The sequence below is a fragment of the Meleagris gallopavo genome, chromosome 24 (genome assembly GCF_000146605.3).
Source record: "Meleagris gallopavo isolate NT-WF06-2002-E0010 breed Aviagen turkey brand Nicholas breeding stock chromosome 24, Turkey_5.1, whole genome shotgun sequence".
Classification (NCBI taxonomy): Eukaryota; Metazoa; Chordata; class Aves; order Galliformes; family Phasianidae; genus Meleagris; species Meleagris gallopavo.
The window spans coordinates 519275-538364 of NC_015034.2; the positions used below are offsets into that span (position 1 = coordinate 519275).

General features: G+C 41.2%; 1 protein-coding gene across 1 annotated transcript in view; it reads right to left on the reverse strand.

Annotated features, from left to right (window-relative positions):
* Window positions 1-249: 249 nt before the first annotated feature.
* DOCK5 (dedicator of cytokinesis 5) overlaps window positions 250-19090 on the reverse strand; it is a 39463-nt gene continuing 20622 nt past the window's right edge. The window contains exons 17-38 of the mRNA XM_019622587.2: window positions 18410-18513; window positions 17547-17739; window positions 16906-17003; window positions 16426-16515; window positions 16169-16269; window positions 13827-13961; window positions 13352-13463; window positions 12191-12261; window positions 11184-11290; window positions 10614-10750; window positions 9840-9935; window positions 8848-8946; window positions 6259-6353; window positions 5695-5773; window positions 5056-5156; window positions 4887-4945; window positions 4216-4370; window positions 2725-2810; window positions 1939-2095; window positions 1246-1286; window positions 1044-1134; window positions 250-432 (exon numbers count right to left, since the gene is read on the reverse strand). Coding sequence (XP_019478132.1) covers window positions 265-432; window positions 1044-1134; window positions 1246-1286; window positions 1939-2095; window positions 2725-2810; window positions 4216-4370; window positions 4887-4945; window positions 5056-5156; window positions 5695-5773; window positions 6259-6353; window positions 8848-8946; window positions 9840-9935; window positions 10614-10750; window positions 11184-11290; window positions 12191-12261; window positions 13352-13463; window positions 13827-13961; window positions 16169-16269; window positions 16426-16515; window positions 16906-17003; window positions 17547-17739; window positions 18410-18513 — 2375 coding nt within the window. The 3' untranslated portion in view covers window positions 250-264. The remainder of the gene's footprint in view (window positions 433-1043; window positions 1135-1245; window positions 1287-1938; window positions 2096-2724; window positions 2811-4215; window positions 4371-4886; window positions 4946-5055; window positions 5157-5694; window positions 5774-6258; window positions 6354-8847; window positions 8947-9839; window positions 9936-10613; window positions 10751-11183; window positions 11291-12190; window positions 12262-13351; window positions 13464-13826; window positions 13962-16168; window positions 16270-16425; window positions 16516-16905; window positions 17004-17546; window positions 17740-18409; window positions 18514-19090) is intronic.

Consider the following 19090-nt stretch of genomic DNA (forward strand, 5'->3'; position numbering starts at 1 on the left):
AACAACAAACAACAAAACAACCACCAAACCAGTAACAAAAGCCACCAGCCAGGAAAAGAAGAGAAAACCACAGGTATTTTCCTATCTAGACTGTATTGAGAATAGGACTAATCTTACAGATCTTCAACTAACAAGGAAACAGGACTGAAACATGTCAAATACAAACAGGTGCCCTGCTCATGCTAAAGCCTGGTTTGTTTAAAAGTCAGGCCTTAATCATCACAGCTCATTATTCCCCTTAAAAACAACTTCTGGCAGCTATTTTCACCAATCTAAGTACCAGTGAACCCCAAGAACACCACAGAAACTCACCTTGCCCCTGTCGAAGAAGGAGATAATTTCTTGGTAGAGCTTCTCCTTCAGTTCCTGTTGTGAGTAGACGTAGTAGCTGTCCCTCTGCAGCAGATGAGGGACACACGGCTTCTCAGACCACTAGCAGAGAGGAAAAGAGGCAAAGCTGAAAGAACTGGAATATATGCAGATGAATAAATCTTTACATTGGACACACTAACCTACTGCATGGATGCACTCGAGACAAACCAGGCATCAATGCTAAGAGAGGGCAAGAAAGTTCTGCAATGATGTTAAGTTCCAATATATCTGCAAAAAGTGTGAGATTGTGGCTTAAGGTCTTACACTGAGACACTAAATGAACTTGTGTGCTCTTTTACTTCATGCCCTCCATAAATTAACTGAAGCTGACTTAAATCCAGATTGCAATGACATGCTAATGCACTTACACTGTTCACAAAGAAGTGGAAGAAGCAGTACCTTGACATGGGTATTTCCACCCAGTTCTCTACAGTTTACTGTTCACCAAATGCATGTAATAGATGGATGCTAATAATATTTTTGCATTTAGCTGCTATGTAATTTGCAACATTAGGAAGCTCCTTAGCGACCAGTGGAGCCTAACTTATGCAAAGCCTCTTTAAGAACAAATAGAAGAAGGAAAAAAAAAAAGTGAATTCTTTATTCTGTATGCACTTCCTTTAAGACTTACCCTCTGATAAAGGAAACTAAAACTGCCTTCAGTGCATTACCTGGAGCAGCTCTGCATGCAGGAGGAGGGTGTATGCGGCCTCAGTGAAGTTCTCACAGTCTGTGTGCAGATCCCGGAGTTTATACAGATATCTGCATGAATGAAAAGCAATTGTTACCTTATGGGATGGACTGCTTTTAAGTGTGATGAAAAATGAGGGAAGTAAAGGCTTCCGTCCAGGTCTATGGAAGGAGTCAGCCTACCTGATATAAATGTCCTCTCGTTTCTTCTCTTTGTAAAAATTCTGCCAAAAAGTACAGAAAGAAATAGTCCAATAGATGTAAACCACCATGGATCTGCATAATCATTGCTAGACAAGTAACCTGAGGATCAATCTCAGATTTCAAAGATGTTTGCTATCACTTTGCCCACTAAGAGGTATATATGCTTCAAATCACCCCCCTGACATAAGACGGGGCTACAAAAAGGGCTAAGGGAAAAAGAGAAAGCAGTTTGTCCAAAGGTTCACAGTTAATCTTTGCAGTGGAGCAGGGAATTAAGTTCACATCTCCCAGACTATCAGCTAGCCATTTTTCCTGCACATACTTCAGGGCCTCAGGTTACCATGTAAGCGAGGCTCAGACACATTATTTGCTTTTGGATTATATACCTATGTTTTATAGCTGCCAATAGATGGTAGCCTGATTTGGACCCACAATTACCAAAAAGAAACAGAGAATATTATTTAAAATCCTAAAAAAATTATTTTAATGCCCTCTTGCTTGATGGTTTTCTTCCTGGAGATCAACAAAGAAATTACTTTTCCAGTGAATTACTTTGCATGGCAAACTGAGGTCACCAAATTCATACTGCAGCACTCAATCCACCCCAGGACCAGAACACAAAAGCCAGGTCACTAAAGCAGCACCCACATCCAAACCCAGCCTTCCCCATACCAGCACATTGACAGTGCAGCTCATGCGGTTCTCCTTGCTTTCATCATGCATGATTGTTCTGTAGTCCAGCAGGTTCTCCAGCAAGCTGCTGACCAGCCAAGCAAACTTTTCTCCGGAAGCAGACAGATATTTATGCTTCCGACAGTGCTCCAGGAGGCTGTAGACAAAAATCCAATGAGATGAAAGGCAACATATCCAGGTCAGATGTCCAAACTGGACAGGTCAAAGCTTGTCTTGTCAAGCCCTACTCTTGGTGCTCTAAGGCTCTGACTGGGTTAGCTCTGAGCCTGCTGCTCCCAAGATGCTCCCCAGGGTGCCACTGGCCTTCTTGGCCACAAGGAGGTCAACCTGTTGTCCACTAGGACACCCAGGCCCTTTTCCCCATGAGTTCCTCTCCAGCAGCTCGGCCCCTAACCTGCACTGATAAAGTTATTCCTCCCCAGGTAAGACTCTACACTTGCTCATCCTGAACCTCAGCAGGTTTGTCTCTGCCCAACTCTCTGGTCTTGCTGAATGGCAGCACAGCTTCGTGGTGTGTCAGTCACTCTTCCCAACTTTGCATCATCAGCAAACCTGCTGAGGGTGGACTCCATCCCTTCATGCAGGTCGTTGATGTGGATGCTGATAGAGATCCAAGCCAGCACCAACCCCTGGGGACACCACTAGTTACAGGCTTCCAACTGGACTCTGAGCCACTGATTACATTAGGGTTTCTGTTTCTTTGCTTTAGAAAAATAGCCAGCTACACTGTAAACAAAGAGCCTCCATCTTCACTATAAAACTTACAGTTTCTCCAGCAAAATCTTGTACTGTTCATCCCCTCGGCCGCCCTCGACTTCCTGATCCAGTCTGGTTATTAACTCGTTTTCAAACTGAAAAGGCAAAAAAAACCTGTTAAGTGGCCAGCAGCTCCATAAGGCATGATGAGTAATGCTTGTGGCTGGTGCTTCTGAACTACCATCAGGCACTGGTCTTACAAGCCAAGCTAGAGAATGCTTTCACTGTTAACCAGAACAAAAATGGTAAGAAGTCAAGACAAGGATCGAGCAAGGAGATACAAGTTCTCCCTTTCTCATCCCACAAACACTGGAAAGTGATGCTCTGGGTAGTGCCTTCCCTTCTCCCCCATCGATCAGCAGTTCAGTTTTGCTAGGAAGGAAAAGTAACTTTAATGACCAGCTACAAATGAGAATGATGATTCACTCACCCTAAAGAAACTGCTCTACTACCACCAGTTAAGGGCCAGTCATCACCCTCTGATCAACATAAAAGCTGGGACTGCTAATTGAAGCAACTTCTTATGCAACAAGAACAAGCCATGAAGATACGCTCTGTTACACACAAGCAAGTCAAGTACATAGCTTTAGCTATAATTCAGTTACTGAGGTATAAAACATTCCTGTTCCAAAACATGAAGAATATCATAAATTTTACATATACTGCTGGAACAGAAAATCCATGCCAAATAACCAGTTTCCAAAAACCCCTGAGACCCCAGGGCCAACCATGCCAAACACTGATGACCTCAAGGGAAGAAAGATCCCAATACACGCAGTGAAGCTGGGGTCTGAACTGGACAGAGTATGGTGCTTAGGGAGATGCACATCACATCTGACAACAATCTGAAATGCCAAGGTGGCTGCCTCTTGGATGGATGCCTCCTATCCATCTCCAGGGAGAAGTCTGCCTGCAGCATAACTAGAGGGTCCCCTGTCTGCCAGCTGAGATGTTAAGGTCTGATATTCCCAGAGGAAAAATGGAAGAAAAAGACCTTTGAAACTGCAGAGAAAAGTTAACTTTAGGGCTAAAGAGAAGACCCTCATTTTCTTCCTTTCTGTCTGGTGCTTTCTCAGTAGCAATGAAAGGGAACTTCCAGAGAAATTAGCATAGGGTTGGAACTCAGAGAACAGGTCCCGTTCCCTGCTCTGTCCTTTGACTTGCACAGCCTCAAGCAAATTGTGTCTGTACCCTGTGTGACTGTTCTCCATTTCATAATGAGAGAAACTGCACTCACAACCCTTCCCATCTGCAAATACAGAAAGATACCAGAACAGAGGAGTTTATTAATTATTAAAGACATGCAAGGTAAAACCATTTAATAATTACTTCAAAAGTGTTGAGCACAATGTTTGTGTATTTGGTGGTTTGTTTTTTGGTTTGTGTTTTTGGTAGGTTTGTTTTCTTCTGGTTTGTTGGGTTTTGTTCAAATATTCTCTTCTCCTTCTTGCCCAGTGCACACTGCAGAACATTTGCCCTTAACATATGGGGCTCCCTTACCATATGAAAGTTTCTGTTCCCACTGAAGTTGTACTCGCACTGCATCATATCAAAGAAGATGGGAATGGTAGCTTTCCGTAGCTCAGGCTCTGGGACCAAAGTTACCTCCAGGATTGGCCCTACCATTGCTGGAATAAACTTTATTTTGTGGGGACCTGCAAGAAAGGTGATGTCAGATACATCCTAATGGAACATGGTTGCTTGAAGTCATGTGATACATGGATATTCAAATGTGCAAACGCATTAGTCCAATAAAATAAATACCATGAAACACTGACATTTAGATTAGAAGGCGTTTTTGTTAGTAATATTTTGTCATTCATGTGCTGCAGCTCCAACACTCAAAAACAGTCCAAAGAAAGAGAATAGAACTGAATTGCATGAATAATGCGTATCACAAGGGCTCCCTGGAAAATTCTCCTCTTGGCATTCATACGATGGTAGAACTTCCTTTGTAAGGAATATCTTAAAGATCATCTCATCAGCAGACACGAAAAAGGATCACTTTTGAAGGTTATTCAGTGAAAAAGGAAAATAAACTTTGTCCTTTTGAACAGTTGGACTTAAATGTATTTCCCCACATTAAATACAAAAAGCTTATATGAAGAAATAAGCTATTAGAAATCCAGCTTAGCAGCTTGAATAAAGATAATTCCTTAGATGGAACTCACCCAGATTATACCACATATCCCTTATTTTGAAGCCAATTTCTTTCCTCATGTCCCCATACCTAGAAGAAGCAGAAGAAGATGAAGAAGGCCTGTTTATTGAAGTCACCTCTGCAAAGCTGATGTTCCTTAAAAATAAAAAGGTCTGGCAACTTTTTAAGTGTAAACTCACTTCTTGATAATTTTGCTGCGCTTGGCTTGTGAGAAGGTCTCCAGCTGGAGGGACTCATGAGTGAGAAAGGCCACTGCCAAATGGAAATAGTTATTCCAGAGCTGTGGAACAGAAACAAATCCAAAATAGGAGAAGGCAAAGGAAAAGCAGCAAACAAAACAACAGAGATATACAGGTCCAAATGCTGTGGGTCTCACAGTCCAGTTAACGAGGAAGGTTACCAACAAATAAGTGCAGTAGCACAGATGAGTCTGTCTTGGCCAACACAGAATCATAGAATGGCTTGGGTTGAAAGAGACCCCAAGGACCCCATATAGCAACTTAAAATCGACCAATCCTTTTACCTTGGACTTTCCAGCCTAAAGAAGTGACAGTAAGTTACATCCCATAGTATTTTAACCAGTCAAGCACAATTCAGCTTTAGCCAACCGACCACCCAACTTGACCTTATAAATCCTATAGCAGTTGCATTGGTTTGTGCTCACTGCTGCACTAACCACTGCTCTGTAATTCAGAATGCAGTGCACTCAGTTGACTCTACAGACATTTTCCACTGGCAGCAGTGGGATTTCTTGCTCTCCATGCCCCTCAGGAAACACTGATGTCCAAAAGAAAATTGAGAAACAATGGAACTGTTACCTGGAGTTCAAAATTTGTTTGATCCAGGAAGAAGCGGTTGAGCACAGAGGTAAACTGGTTCACTGCCTGAAGGAAAACCCTGAAAGAGGTAAAAATATCAGAAAAAAGGTGACTTTAGGGAAAAAAAAAAAAACAGTAATGCTGCATTCTGGGTTTACATGTCTCCTAAAGGTAAGCTCAATTGAAAAGAGCACGTCTCCAAATGAGATTTGGGAAGAACTTCTTTTGCAGTAAAGAGACACTGAGGAGAAGCTATTCCTCTGTTTCTAACCTCAACTGGAGGCAGATGAAGAAACAAAACATATTTTGGCTCAGTCTGTTTGAGAATGCAGTGCTGTTCAGGATGGTAGCTCCTCCTGAGCTCAGCCTACCCTCACCACTGATACATTCAAATAACTTGTCACCTCCAAGTCCTCCTCCACCCCTATGACAAACTTTGTATCACAGGACAGAAATCAATCTGGATTTGCAGGCCAGCACAATGAATCTGTGACCATGGGAACCACCCTCCTTTCAGAAGCAAGATGACTCCAAACCAGACTTAAAATAGCAGCAACTACATACCTGCTCTGCATCATATTCATCACCATCCAGTCAGATGCATAGACATTTTTTCCAATCAAATCCTTAAACATAATGAATGTTTCCATCAGGAAGTCCTGTTGGTAAAATAAAAAGCACAGGTTGAAATGAGAAGTCTTTTTATTTGCACAAAAGTATAGGGAAATGTAAGCATTTGCAACTGCAGAGATTAACTACTGCATTGATTACCTATCAGTACACTGAACTTCCTAAGAAGGATCTCTTACTGCAGGAATATATTCCAATAACTAAATTATTTCTGACATCTCATCCATTCAATTGCAGAAGGAGATCAGGTTCTACGGAATTATTCCTGTTTAATTAAATCTACCTTTACTGTTCCAAATTAAGCCATGCTGTAATGAATTCTGGTGCACAAGATGGACTGAAAAGCAAAACCAACGTTTGAGCACTTGTATCCAGAAGCCTGAATAACAACAGCATAGCAGCCCTACACAGTACCTTCTATGAAGATGGAAACCTTTATGTTTAAGAACATTTTATTTGTTTTCCAACCACGTAAGTCTTATTTTAGAAATGCTGTTACAAAGAGGTAATTAACAGAGCTTCAGATGCATGGTTTAGAATATTATCATAGAAAAGATGCACTCTGCACAAGTGTCAATCTGCCCCCAACAAAGTTGTCAAGGACTTCAGGTGTGCTAAGGCAAGGATAAGAAAAAAGGAGAAAGACAAGATGAGTGAAAGGAGATATATATATCAATAATATTGATCTCTCTGTATTGTGGTCTCTACAGACAAAAATGCTAACTGTGGGAATTTAAATAGATGCTGTCTTCTGCAAAGACAGCAGATCAGCATTCAAAAATAGAGGGACACAAAGGTCACACAAGAAATCACTACCTTGCAAAGAACAGCACCCAAAAAAAATTATTCTGTGAGGTTGAACAGCTTGCTCTGTAGAATTGGCAAGCAATTTGGATGTGATGAGAGAAATGGGCATTTGGTGCTGCCTCAGTGAAAACCCTCCAGGCGTTATTAAATCAAAGCTTGACTGAGGATACCTTGAGGATATGAATTAACTTATTTGTGTTAAACCAACCAAGTCATGATGCTACGCCAGGGTTGAAAAGAACCAGAGCATGTAAAAACCAACAGTAAGCAACAGAAAGCAAGAAAAACAATTATTGCAATACCAAAAATAAAGCAACTTTGTATTGGCATTAACAACTCGTACATCGTCACAAATGGAGACTTGCTTCTGTAGATTCTGAGATTCAGGAATTATAAGCTGGTATTTTGGATCAATATTTCTTTAAATTATATTCAGGCAGCTTTAATAATTCCATAAATTCACTCTCCTGATATGCCCCTGTGCAGAAGCTGTACATAAACACAGAAACATACAAGAAATACTTCATTTCAGGCAGAAGATGCAGAGCTAACAGGGCAAAACAAGATGCACCTTGAATTCTGTTTTCTAATGAACCCTTCATAAAATATATCTGCATAACATATTATATGCAGCTCTAGAACTAGATGCTGAATGCTCCCTATTGACTGTCAGCCTGTGGGTGCAGAAGTGACAGAAATGTGTGTGTCCTGTAGGTGGCTACGTTGCTCTACAGATTGCAAGCAATTCCAGCTGCATAGGGAACCAAAGGATCACCTTCCCATCCAAAATGAATTACAGGCCTTTTTGTGTGAGTTTTGATGTATCTTTTACAGGAAGAACACAACTCCTGGCTCCTTCCCAGGCAATATTTCAATAAGCAAGCACCTTAAGCTGCAAAACTAGGAGCACAAAGACGTGTTGTGCTATGGAGACTTGAATAAATCCTGCTTTCGGTTCTGACTTTTCCTAGAGCCATTTGCTGACAAGTCTGGTCAGAACAGTTGGTTCTAAGGTCCTCAAAAACCAAAACTCCCCCCCAGAATCAAAGCCTGATGTGTCCCCTGGTTTTATACTGAAAGTCTCTGAGAAGATGAATTGTACACAGCTTTTAACAGGGAGAGAACTACTTCCACTGCCAGCCACTAAAGCAAGACAAAGCATTCTGGTTTAAATTAGAATTCAGTTTTAGGGTTTTAGCCTTTATCCCATAGGACTTCATTAATAGAAGTCCTCCTTGTTTTCAGAAATTAATGCAGATACATTTTCAAAATTGCTGTCTTCTCTTTCCTTTAGATGCACTTGAAAGCTTTCTAATCTCTTAATTAAGCTGGGAGGTGGGATGGACTAGAAAGAAGTAGATAAAGAAACAATCAAAAAGACATACACACAGTGAGAGCATCTTCATTCACTCCTTTGGTTCCTTTTACTTGCAAGGACTTGAAAGTTATTAATCATGTTTTTATCAATGCTACGAATGCTAATATCTCAGGCTTGAGTCTCAGCAACATCCATACCCATACCCATACCCAACTGCCCCTGCCAGCAGGGGTGATGTGAAAATATCCCCACTGGTTGCAGCTCTAGGAACACAGAAGTCATTGCTGATGAATGCATTCTCATCACTCTAAACCGAATACAGTAACTTGAAATGACCTTTCAGAAGGAGAAAATAATTCTTTATGGACTAAGCTAATCCCTTAGCCAAGCTGACTTACAATAATGTCCTGCCTGGTTTTGAAAGTATTGATGTAATGGTTGTAATGGTGGTCATCCATCTGCCTCAGGATGGCTGTCATGCAGGCCACAAAAATACCCTAGAATATAAAAAACCAACACATTTGATTATTTTTCTGTATTAAGCCCCAAAGCTCAAAGTGCAGCACGTGGCTGCAGGGTTCCACCCAATCAAATATCACTAGGCTTAATCCTGCACATATAGGTCCGTCCTGGCACTGCGTGTCTGGCTGCTTTCTCTTCTCCCTCATACCAGTTCAATTCCTCATTTTCAAGAATGAAGTCAGAGTACAGCTTTCTTTTTCACCCAGGGATCACAGTTTGCAAGAAAAACATATCCTCTAAACATCAGAATGAATATTTATGTATGTGTGTGTGTACATATATAAATGAATCACTACATTTTTAGTTGATCATATCCATCTATAATTCCCATGGCTGACATGCTGGCAATAGCAACAACCTGACCTTGTTGTTAAACCAATGAAATGGCTATCTATGCTTGCCCTTAATCTTTCCATCTTTCTGCACTCTTATACACAGTGCAAATCAGGACATAAAGCCTTCCTACACTTTTAAGATGCAACACAGTGTTCACAATTCCCATTTAGAGATGCCAAATCCTTCAGCATTTAGTCCTTTTTAGCAAAGGTGGCAAAAGAGCATTTTCTTCTGAGCAGAGATTCCTCGTGTGTTAGAAAACGGGCTGAAACCAAATTCTCTGTACACAGTAGCCCAAAGGAACTCAGAATCACAGCCAACTGTGACTCAGCTGATCTGCTGCTGGAATGGAACGATTTGAATCCCAATGCCCATCCACAGACAGCGAGCAGAAGCCATGTTGGAGTGGTACAGAAGCGCTGCAGGAAGTGATGATTTCACAAACCACTCTTGACACCGAAACCTCCCAGGAGAATAAATTCCAATATTACAGATGGGAATGAAGTAAACGAAGGAAGGAAAGGGCTCTCACAATGTGTGGAGATTGTCTGCTCATTCCTATCACCGTGCGGTTTATTCTCCTCAGCAGGCGTTCCATGATCTGCTGGATGTGCTTGGCTGTGGGCCCCTGGGGATGTTCAAAAAGGAAAATCAGACTATTTTCTACATATACTGTTCTACAGAGAGCTCCCTGACGTGGGAGGACTGCCCCAGCAGTGCTTAATTGCTACCTGAGGATGCAAAGATGACGACTTACTACGCAACAGCTGATTTGAGTACTGTTGGTACAGACTTAGAGAAGAGCTAACAGCACAATTCATCTGTTCCAGCTTCATCCTGGCTCATCCCAGCACAGCTGAACTGAACAATTTTATTTGACATTTGTCCCTTGAACAATTCTTCATTTCAAATTACTCTTTTCAAAGCAACTTAGAATTAATTTCCATGAGTCATGGGGTGCATAACTGTATTCCCCCAACTGAATGACTGTTGTCTCTATTTCAGTGAGAAACCAAATACTCAAATCAGTGGTTCCATAATAATCCACCAAGCCACCAAAGTAACTGAGAACTGCATTTTGGTTCCCAGGAAGGAAAGCACTTTTCTTTGTACACAGCAATAACCACCAATTCAATCTCTGCATGACATCTTTTTGGACACAGCTACTTTGTGTGAAGAGATTGAAAAAAATACAGAGCAACACAATAAAATTTCTGTAAACATCTGTTTTGGTTGGGCTTTTTTTGAGGAGCTGGGGAAAAGAAAGAATTAACCTTAATTTGCACCCTTGAGAGTTCATGCTCACCACATCTTTCCTATCCAGCACTTCCAGAATGCTGCTCAGTAGCTGTGAGCTGGCCTCGTGGTCGGGCTTGTTTGAGTTGTCATCCAACTGGCCGCTCAGCTGGTCAATCAACAGAGGGAGAAGAGCATCTCTGCATTCTGAAAATGAAACACAGCACCATATCTTGTTGGTTCTTCAGAAGTCCATGTAAACAAGTAACACACTGCAGCTTTCTGCTCTTAACTTTAGCTCTGACACCAAAATACACACTTTAATCCACTCTGACAGACTAAGAGAGACAAGTAATTCATAATGGTATGTGTTACACCAAACAGGTCACACTCTTCCTTGATTTTTAAACCAACAGGGATTTAAATCCATCAGGATCCCACCATAGTTAACATTGCATAAACACTGAACAACAAAAAGTTTCAAGTTCTGGAGCCACTAAGGCAAAAAATATTTCTGCAGATGGATTTAATTGCGGATTACTGCTGATGATTGATTTAAATGCAAAAATGTAAAAGATGTTTTTGTTTGCAAAGGTGCACAGCTCCACAAAGAAACCACTGACCTCCATTCACTACTCACCAGGCTGCTTAAACAGATCACTTTCAACAATCTTGGTCATGCAGTTCAGCTTCTGTCGAACCAACTGGTTGTCAGGAATACTTTGGATGAAGTTGCCGAAGAGGTTGCTAACATGCAAACCACAAAGCAAACAGATCAGCATTTTCACCCAGTGTGTCTCCATCCACACTTACACTGCCCTGCACCTGGGCAAGTCAAGGAGTTTTGTCCCTGTGTTAAATTGTTATTTTCTTATTAACTTATTTTCTACAAACTTAGCAATCAGTAGAACTGAACAGTACCCAAAAACTGCAGGCAAAAGGCTCTTAAAATAAAGTCTGCAATAGACATGCCATAAAAGCTTATAAATAGGAAGTAATGTACATCCCCCATTGCCAGGGTAAAATAATCATAGTCTCACATAAAATGAAACCAGAATTTTGCACTGCTGAAGCCTGAGACACTGCTAGGCACAATGGCCCATCCTTCCAGATGCCCCTTTCATCACGAATGATGACTCATGTTAATCTTAGACTCCATTAAATTAAATTCTATGTACATTTGCTGTCTGTCTGCTGTTGAGAGCAAATTATCTGTGTCAGAACAAGGAAGCATGAAAGGGAGGTTCCTGGCAAAGCTACGAATGCCAAAGAATAGAAGTCCACAGTGTCATGAATTTCTTGAAATAATACAAGTTCTGTTTTCTGACCAAGGTTATGTCACACATTTCAGTCTGCTTCAGAAGCAATCATTAAGAATTGGAAACTTGCACATTTCCATACATGGCTCTCCAGTCCTTAGATTTTGGATTAGAACAAATTCTCAAAGCTCCTAAGAAAAAGCAGTTGAATGGCATAGACTGCTTTGAAGTAATCTGAGTTCCTCCAGAGCCCTGGAAGGAGCTTCCTATGAAATCATGCACTACATGCATGAGCACACCATAATCAGAGCAGCTGTTTTTAGGAAAGTTTCCCATTTTTTTCCCCAACAGATGAGTTGAGTTTGGAGGACAAACTTCATATGGTTACCTGAGTTGAACAGGGTCAAAGACTAGTTTGACATCGTTTATGATGCTTGGCAAATACTTTAAAGCTGCACCCTGGAAGAAAAAGAGAGACATAAAGCACACATGGAAACTGAGTGAGATTGGGTAGTTCATTCTGAAAGGGTGTAAAGCCTCAACTGCAATGGCCATGGCTCACGTGGCAAATCCAGTTCTGTCAAGAGCAAATAAGCAGACACCTGCAAAGACCTGGCTTGAGATCAAATCGATGCGTCCAAAAAGCCTCCAGCAACTACACAACTGCAGCACAGAGTGGAAAAAGTGAAGGAGGAAGGATTCGGAGCCAAGTTGGTTGGTTTTTTTTTGCAAACATCCTGCAGTTCCAGGATTAAGCTCCTTCAGCATGTCCACATACAGAGGAATATGTTAAATAGTTCCCACAATGGCTTTTACAGATTCTATAGCATCCAAGCACCTGGGTGCAACCGTAACTAACGGCCTCTGGGTGATGGATGCTCCATGGCTGCTGCCAGCAGGAACTCCGCTTATCATAAAATCAAAGCTGGACTTCAAATGACCCAAATACTCATTCAAAGTCTAGAATCAATCTTTCCTTTAAGCAGAGAAGGGCATATGGTTAAAAGAACTGAAATAAACCATTTAGAGGACTCACTTTACCAATTTAGCCAGGCTTACTGCATGGTTGCTCTGCTCCTCCTTGGAGCCCAAACACAAGGTACATAATCCAGTCCAGGCCATAAAAACAAGCAAGTATACAACCTAAGATACATTTAGGAACCATCTGCTTTTTCAGTACTTTCATTTCTAGCATTATGTTCATTTTTGTGGTATATGTGGTGTAACATTTGCATCACCATCACTTGGCACTAGTGGTTGAAGAGTCTTTCATGCCATGCTATGTTACATCTTAGTTGGTTGCTAGCTTTCATCCTAGCAGTTGCTGTAGGGTTTTCAGCAAGAAGCTCACATCTTTATTTGATAAACTTTATGGTTTAAACGCTTTTTTCCTTTTGCATTCAGCACTGCAACAGACATTCTGAAGACTCTGGTGTGACTCATCTGAGTGGGATGATGCACCTCAAAGCTTGACCCTTTTTCTGCCTTCCCCCAAATGTATCAGTTGATGTAATAAAAGGTATTAGCTCTTCCTGCAAATTATGCATACCTTAATCTTGACAGCCTCCTCTAAAGGACGGTCCATGAGGACATTGAAGGAGAAGAACAGCTTGCGTATTGCATCATTAAATTCATCACCATCTTCACTTTTCCCATAAAACCTATAAAAAACAGAAAGGGATATAGTTACACACGTAAATCTAGGCTAACAGAGTCACAGCAGCTGAAATATTTTATAGTTTGGAAGAATATCTTACAGTTATATCTTCTACAAAGAAATGAGTGCAAAAATGGCATTTGGGATTCTGCAGTTACTATGGGAGTAATTTCCTGATGAAACCTGTAACAGAAAAGCTGCATTTCTCTAGCTGCCAATGCCTCAAAATCCACTTGGGTTCCAAGAATCAAGTCGCTCATTTCTGTCTTAAAACGAGTTTCAACAAAGCTGAAGATATTCTCTCCAGTGATACTGACTGGATGCACTGACTTCCATAAAGAGACACATTGAAGATGACAAAGCTCACCTCAGGTACAATATTCTCGACTGAACGATGAATCGGAAGAGGTATTTCAAGGCTTTCAGAGCAGCAAACAGCAGTTCTGTCTTGCTGGAGTCATCAGCATTTCCCACATAACAGTTCAGCACTTTAGTGAGTTTCCTTTGGAAAACCAACAAGGGGAATAAATAAAGACAGAATTCAATTTCTGTGCATGTTCAGCTTCCTTATTCCAGAGAGGACCTACATCTAATTGTCTGAAAGCAGAAGTTATTCTTTACAGTTTATTTTCTTCTGAAGCTTTAGGCTTCCTTGGGTGCCATGTTTTTACGACCAGCTCCATGGATGAACCACGGCTGCCACATCTACCTACAAATCCTAGTTGCGTTTTTCTTATTCCCTAAAACAAAGGAATCAGGGATTTGGAAAACCCATTTTAAAGTGGACTGACACCTTCTGCATGCGTCAGCTTTCTGCTACGCAGAACTCAAAGTGCTTCTCAAGCAACATTACAGTTGCATGACACTTACAAGTATTCACTATCCAGTCTCTCTTGAATTAAAGGACGGGAATCTTACTGTCCTTCAACCAAAATCCTCTTCATTAAACAACTCCCAGCACTCCAAGTGATGTGAGAGCAATAGATAAGTATATGACAGCTTTTGCACTTGCTCTGCTTCCACACTACCAGCTTCCAATTCCCTGCTTTGTCAAATTCTGGCACATGGAGCACACAAAGGACACCACATAATATCACAGCCCACTTGGCATTATGCAAGTATCACACTGTCAGGCTAAGCTGGAAAGCAAGACTAGGGAACATCAAAGCTAAGATGCAGCATGTCCATTAATCAGACAAAGAAGTTTATTTATAGTAAAGAGAAAGAAGAATGAAGAATTTTCCTCCAGGAAATTTTCGTCAGGCTACAGGGAAGCAGAAAAGGAAATCATCTGCACACAGTGAGTGCAGCCAGGACCAGGAAGAAGAAAGCAATCCAGGAGGAGGGAACCTCAGAGCTTTGCTGTATCATATTTCCAGCCAGAGGCTTCACACCGAGGGCTGGGAATTAACACCTACTGTTAAAAAGAAGGGATTTCTAGAGGGGAAAAGGAGTTTGGTTTTTTGCCTCTACTGGCCAGAGTTTTAAATCTTGAGCTCCCTCTTACCATGAAGGTAATCACCACTGGGCTCAGGGGCTCCAAAGCAAGGGGAGCTGCAGAGTCAAGAGACCTGGATGTTGCTCCTGTCCTCCTCCAATTTCCTGCATATCCCTGGGCACATAATCCACAATAGGCACTTCAACCAATACCTCTCTTTAAGCACACAAAGTCACTGGGCTGCCCAACAGGACTAGAAGTCTTCACCTCCAAGTAAATAAATTCTGGCTCAGCTTTTTCCTTCCTTGATGAAGTAAGACTAACGATTGTGAGCTGAATTCTTTAAACTGCTTTGAAGTTCAAAAATGCAACTGCTACAGGAAAACAAAATTACTCCCATCGTCCTCAACTGCATTTCTGAATGTGAAGAACTGCAAATTTGTTCTAAATAAAACACCTACTTGAGAGTTTTGATATGTAGAGCATAACCTGTGTGTGTAAACCCCACCCCCCCACGACATCTGGCCCTTCTCTGAAGTCTGTGGCCACCACAACCTGCCTGCTGTTGGCAGACGGGTGGGAGCAAACTTCATTTTAGTTCTGCTACCATCAACCACAACGTCAGCCATGCACGGTTCTGCTTCTGCTCCCCATAACACCATTCAAACATACTACAAAGACTGCAGCCACATAGAGTATGTCAAACTTCCTTCTGCTCAAAGTACTTTGAAGGACCTGGGTGGATACCAGCAAGGCAAAATAGTTCCAGCAGCAGCAATACCTATTAGATCAGACTTTTAATGAATTTATCCTCCTTGATCAATTTCCCCAGCCCCTGCAGTGACTTACAATGACAGCTCCCATACAGACAGACTGCAATAAGCCTGTTTTTGATAGGAAAGCAGGCTGATAAGCACAAAGACCCTTTTGTAACACACACACACACACACACACACACACATGCACAAAATAAAAATAAAGTGTGAGTACTACAGGTCAAAAGAGAGTCTGAATCACATGCCCTTAATGCAGCATTTGCCATGCCAGCAGCATCTTGTCCTTGCAGAAAAGAATTCTGACAATGGAAACTTTTAACAAAGTAAAAAAGCTAACTGCAGAGTTTTTTTCTTTCCTGGAAGCAGAGAAGAATAGGACAAAAAACAATCATCTGGGGCCTAAGCTGTTTTGACCACATTAGTTTAATTCACTATCAGAATCAGAGAGATGCTGTCTGGAGGTCAGTCTGTAGGTCTGTGGTCACCAATACTCACACGTATGCGAGAGTTGCACTGAAGTGTTTGTAAATGTAAGTTTCAAGTACAGGGTTGAAATGCTGGAACTTTATGTCTCCGATCAAAGAAATAATAAATACCTGCAAAAAAAATTAAGAGGAGAGAGATGATACACAGATGCACAATCTTCAACTAACTGCAACACAACTTAGTCTCCAATCATGTCATTGGTTCTGCTGGGTCCTAATTTTTGTTGATTTCTTTTTCTAATAATATTGATGCAAAAACTCACTCACCAGTGCATCAAACACAAGGAAGTCATACGTTTCATTTTCTGACATTTCCATCATTATGTTGAAAAGTGCATCAAGAGTGTCTTGCAAAAACTAGAGGAATGAATAGCAAAAGTGTCAGAAAGGAGGACTGGAGCACTGCACAGAAGTCTGTTCTTTTGGATCATGGTTCCCTTCCAGCCTAGCTCAGTTGAACTGCAGAAGTCATACACAAAAGACCATTTTTAAAAGAATCTTAGCTTTATGTTCATTCACATGCTGCTCGTGATGATCATCCTATTCTCAGTTGTAAGAGTGAGGATCTTTTCTTATCAGCTCTGATTGTCCCCACTTCATTTCTGCTCTATTGCCTTTTTAACCAGCCATTACTCTGCAGCTAGAACAACAGCTATCCCTAGCCCATACAGGGAGCTTCTGGGTACAACACAATGATAAACCTTCAAAGTATTTGCACAACAAGGAGATTCAAATCTCTATGTATACCTTTACAATTTCTCCTCCTTCCACCTCCATCAACTTCCTCAGGTTGTGGGCAATGTTCTGAGAGTTGGAACGCCAGTTCAACAAACCCAGCAGGTCAACTAGCAAGGACAGAACATCAGCAATTAGAAACAGATTACAACAACACAGCTGACTTAATGGCTGTAGAATAGTACAGAGTAAGTACTAGAGGTTATTTTTAGAATCAGCTTACAAGGAAAAGTCACACTGTGTTGTGCAGAAAATTACCTTGAGGTGGCTCTTTTGTCTTGGCAAGAAAGTCAGCTTTGCTATTAATGGAAAACCTTGATGTATTTTGATAGCATAAAGCATTCAGTAGACAATTCTGCAGGATTCTCATTCACTCAGGAGAAGACACCTCAAACCAGGACATTTATAAGAGTACATGATTTTTCTTGTGCTCTGCTCTGTGTTTGCTTAAGAGCAGGAACTCTAAAGCAAATAAGGGCAATACTGATGCCAACAATGCTGGGACTGGGCTGTCATTGATGAAGCAGCAAGATTAAAGTTAAAGCAGTATGCTCACATGTGCCACAAATGCCATAGACATCTGCAGAAAGAAATTGCCCTTTTAAATTCAAATACACAGCATGATACCACTGGGATGCTAAAACAAGACCTACCATTCTGGGTGAGTTTGGTAGAGCAGATTAAAGTGGCAATCTGGAAGCTGTCTTTTGTACTGTCTTTGCTGGGTGTAAAGTTGGCTAGATGGTGCAGACTTTTCCCTGAGGGGGTCTCCTTCTCCTCCATTTCCACTTTTGTATAAGGAAGAGTTAAATAGCATTTTGCATCTTCCATTTTCTTGTTATCACCCTGTTGGTTGACCACAAGAACAAAGAGCGTTATTTCACACACTGAGCACTTCTCTGAACTCTTGCAGTTCTCATCTGCAGATACATTATCCACACAAACACTTAAACACAGGGATGGCCACAGAAGGCTTTCAACACATTTTCATGTCTATAATCATTTACTTGCATTGTTTGGACTTCTAACTTTAAGGAACAGAAGTTGCCTGCATACTGCCGATGAACTCAGCTCTTTGAGAGAGTGAATCAAGCCACACAACGTAGGAGTTCAACCCACCCCATCCCACTGTGGCTTTCTACAGCAATGCATTAGCTTCTTCCTCTTACTGTGATGAAAGGCACCATATCTCCCTCCTTGTCACACACTGATCTTCTAAATGAGGTGTTCACCAGGCCTGTTTGCTGTTTGTTGTCCAGGTGAATAATGTGAGAGGAAAAGGACTGTACAGACACACACTAGTATGTACTAGATTTGTGCCCACCAAGTCAGAAATCTTAAAGCTGTGCTGATGGTAACTTACCAAAACAGGCTACTCTGCCATCATCCTGAAAGAAATTACTTAACATTTTCACAATGATACAGCAGTGTTTACATTGCTTGGAAAAAATGAAGGCAGTCAAAAGAGATACTTTCATTAGTTACACCAAAGTAAGGACTGCAGATCCAGAGCTACCTTATAAATAATCAAGTTGTGTTTGCCATCCTGTAGTGTTGTTCCATCTGCATTCATCAGTTTCACAAAGCCCATGCCAAAAGCTCTCTCAGACTTATCCCTAGCTATAAGTAGAAAGAAAAAAAAATTTATTAGGAATTATCTTAATTATGTCCATACTGCTCATAATTCATGCAGCATCTTTATTTAGCACCATCACAAGATAACGTGTTGGAGGTAGAATGCTTCATGATCCACAGCAGAAAGAGCTCATCTCAGGCACTTAGCTGATATCTGCAATTACACACAAAAACTTCCTCTCTGAATCTTCCTTCTCCATGCAATTTCGGTGGCTAGTTTTTTGCTGGATGGACAAACACAATTGTGCACACAGATTTTGGTTGGGATTTTACAAATTTACATGCGACTATGGACGCAGAAGCATGTCACTGCAGTTCTCAACTGCCTTAAAAGATTTCTTCCAAGAGATCAGTTTGACTTTACTGATCCTGTTTCACGTGGTTCTGAAGAAGTCTGCTGAAGTTTTGGCTTTAAATTTCTTATTTGCCTTTCACCAGTGTAATCAGAAAACCTGCTGTAAGATCACTAGACTGAACTGGACTGAATTGTGTGAAGGGCTCAAAAGAAATTAAAAGCACAGTTATACACAGAGAAGCACAGACAGAAGACATCCAAGGGGGC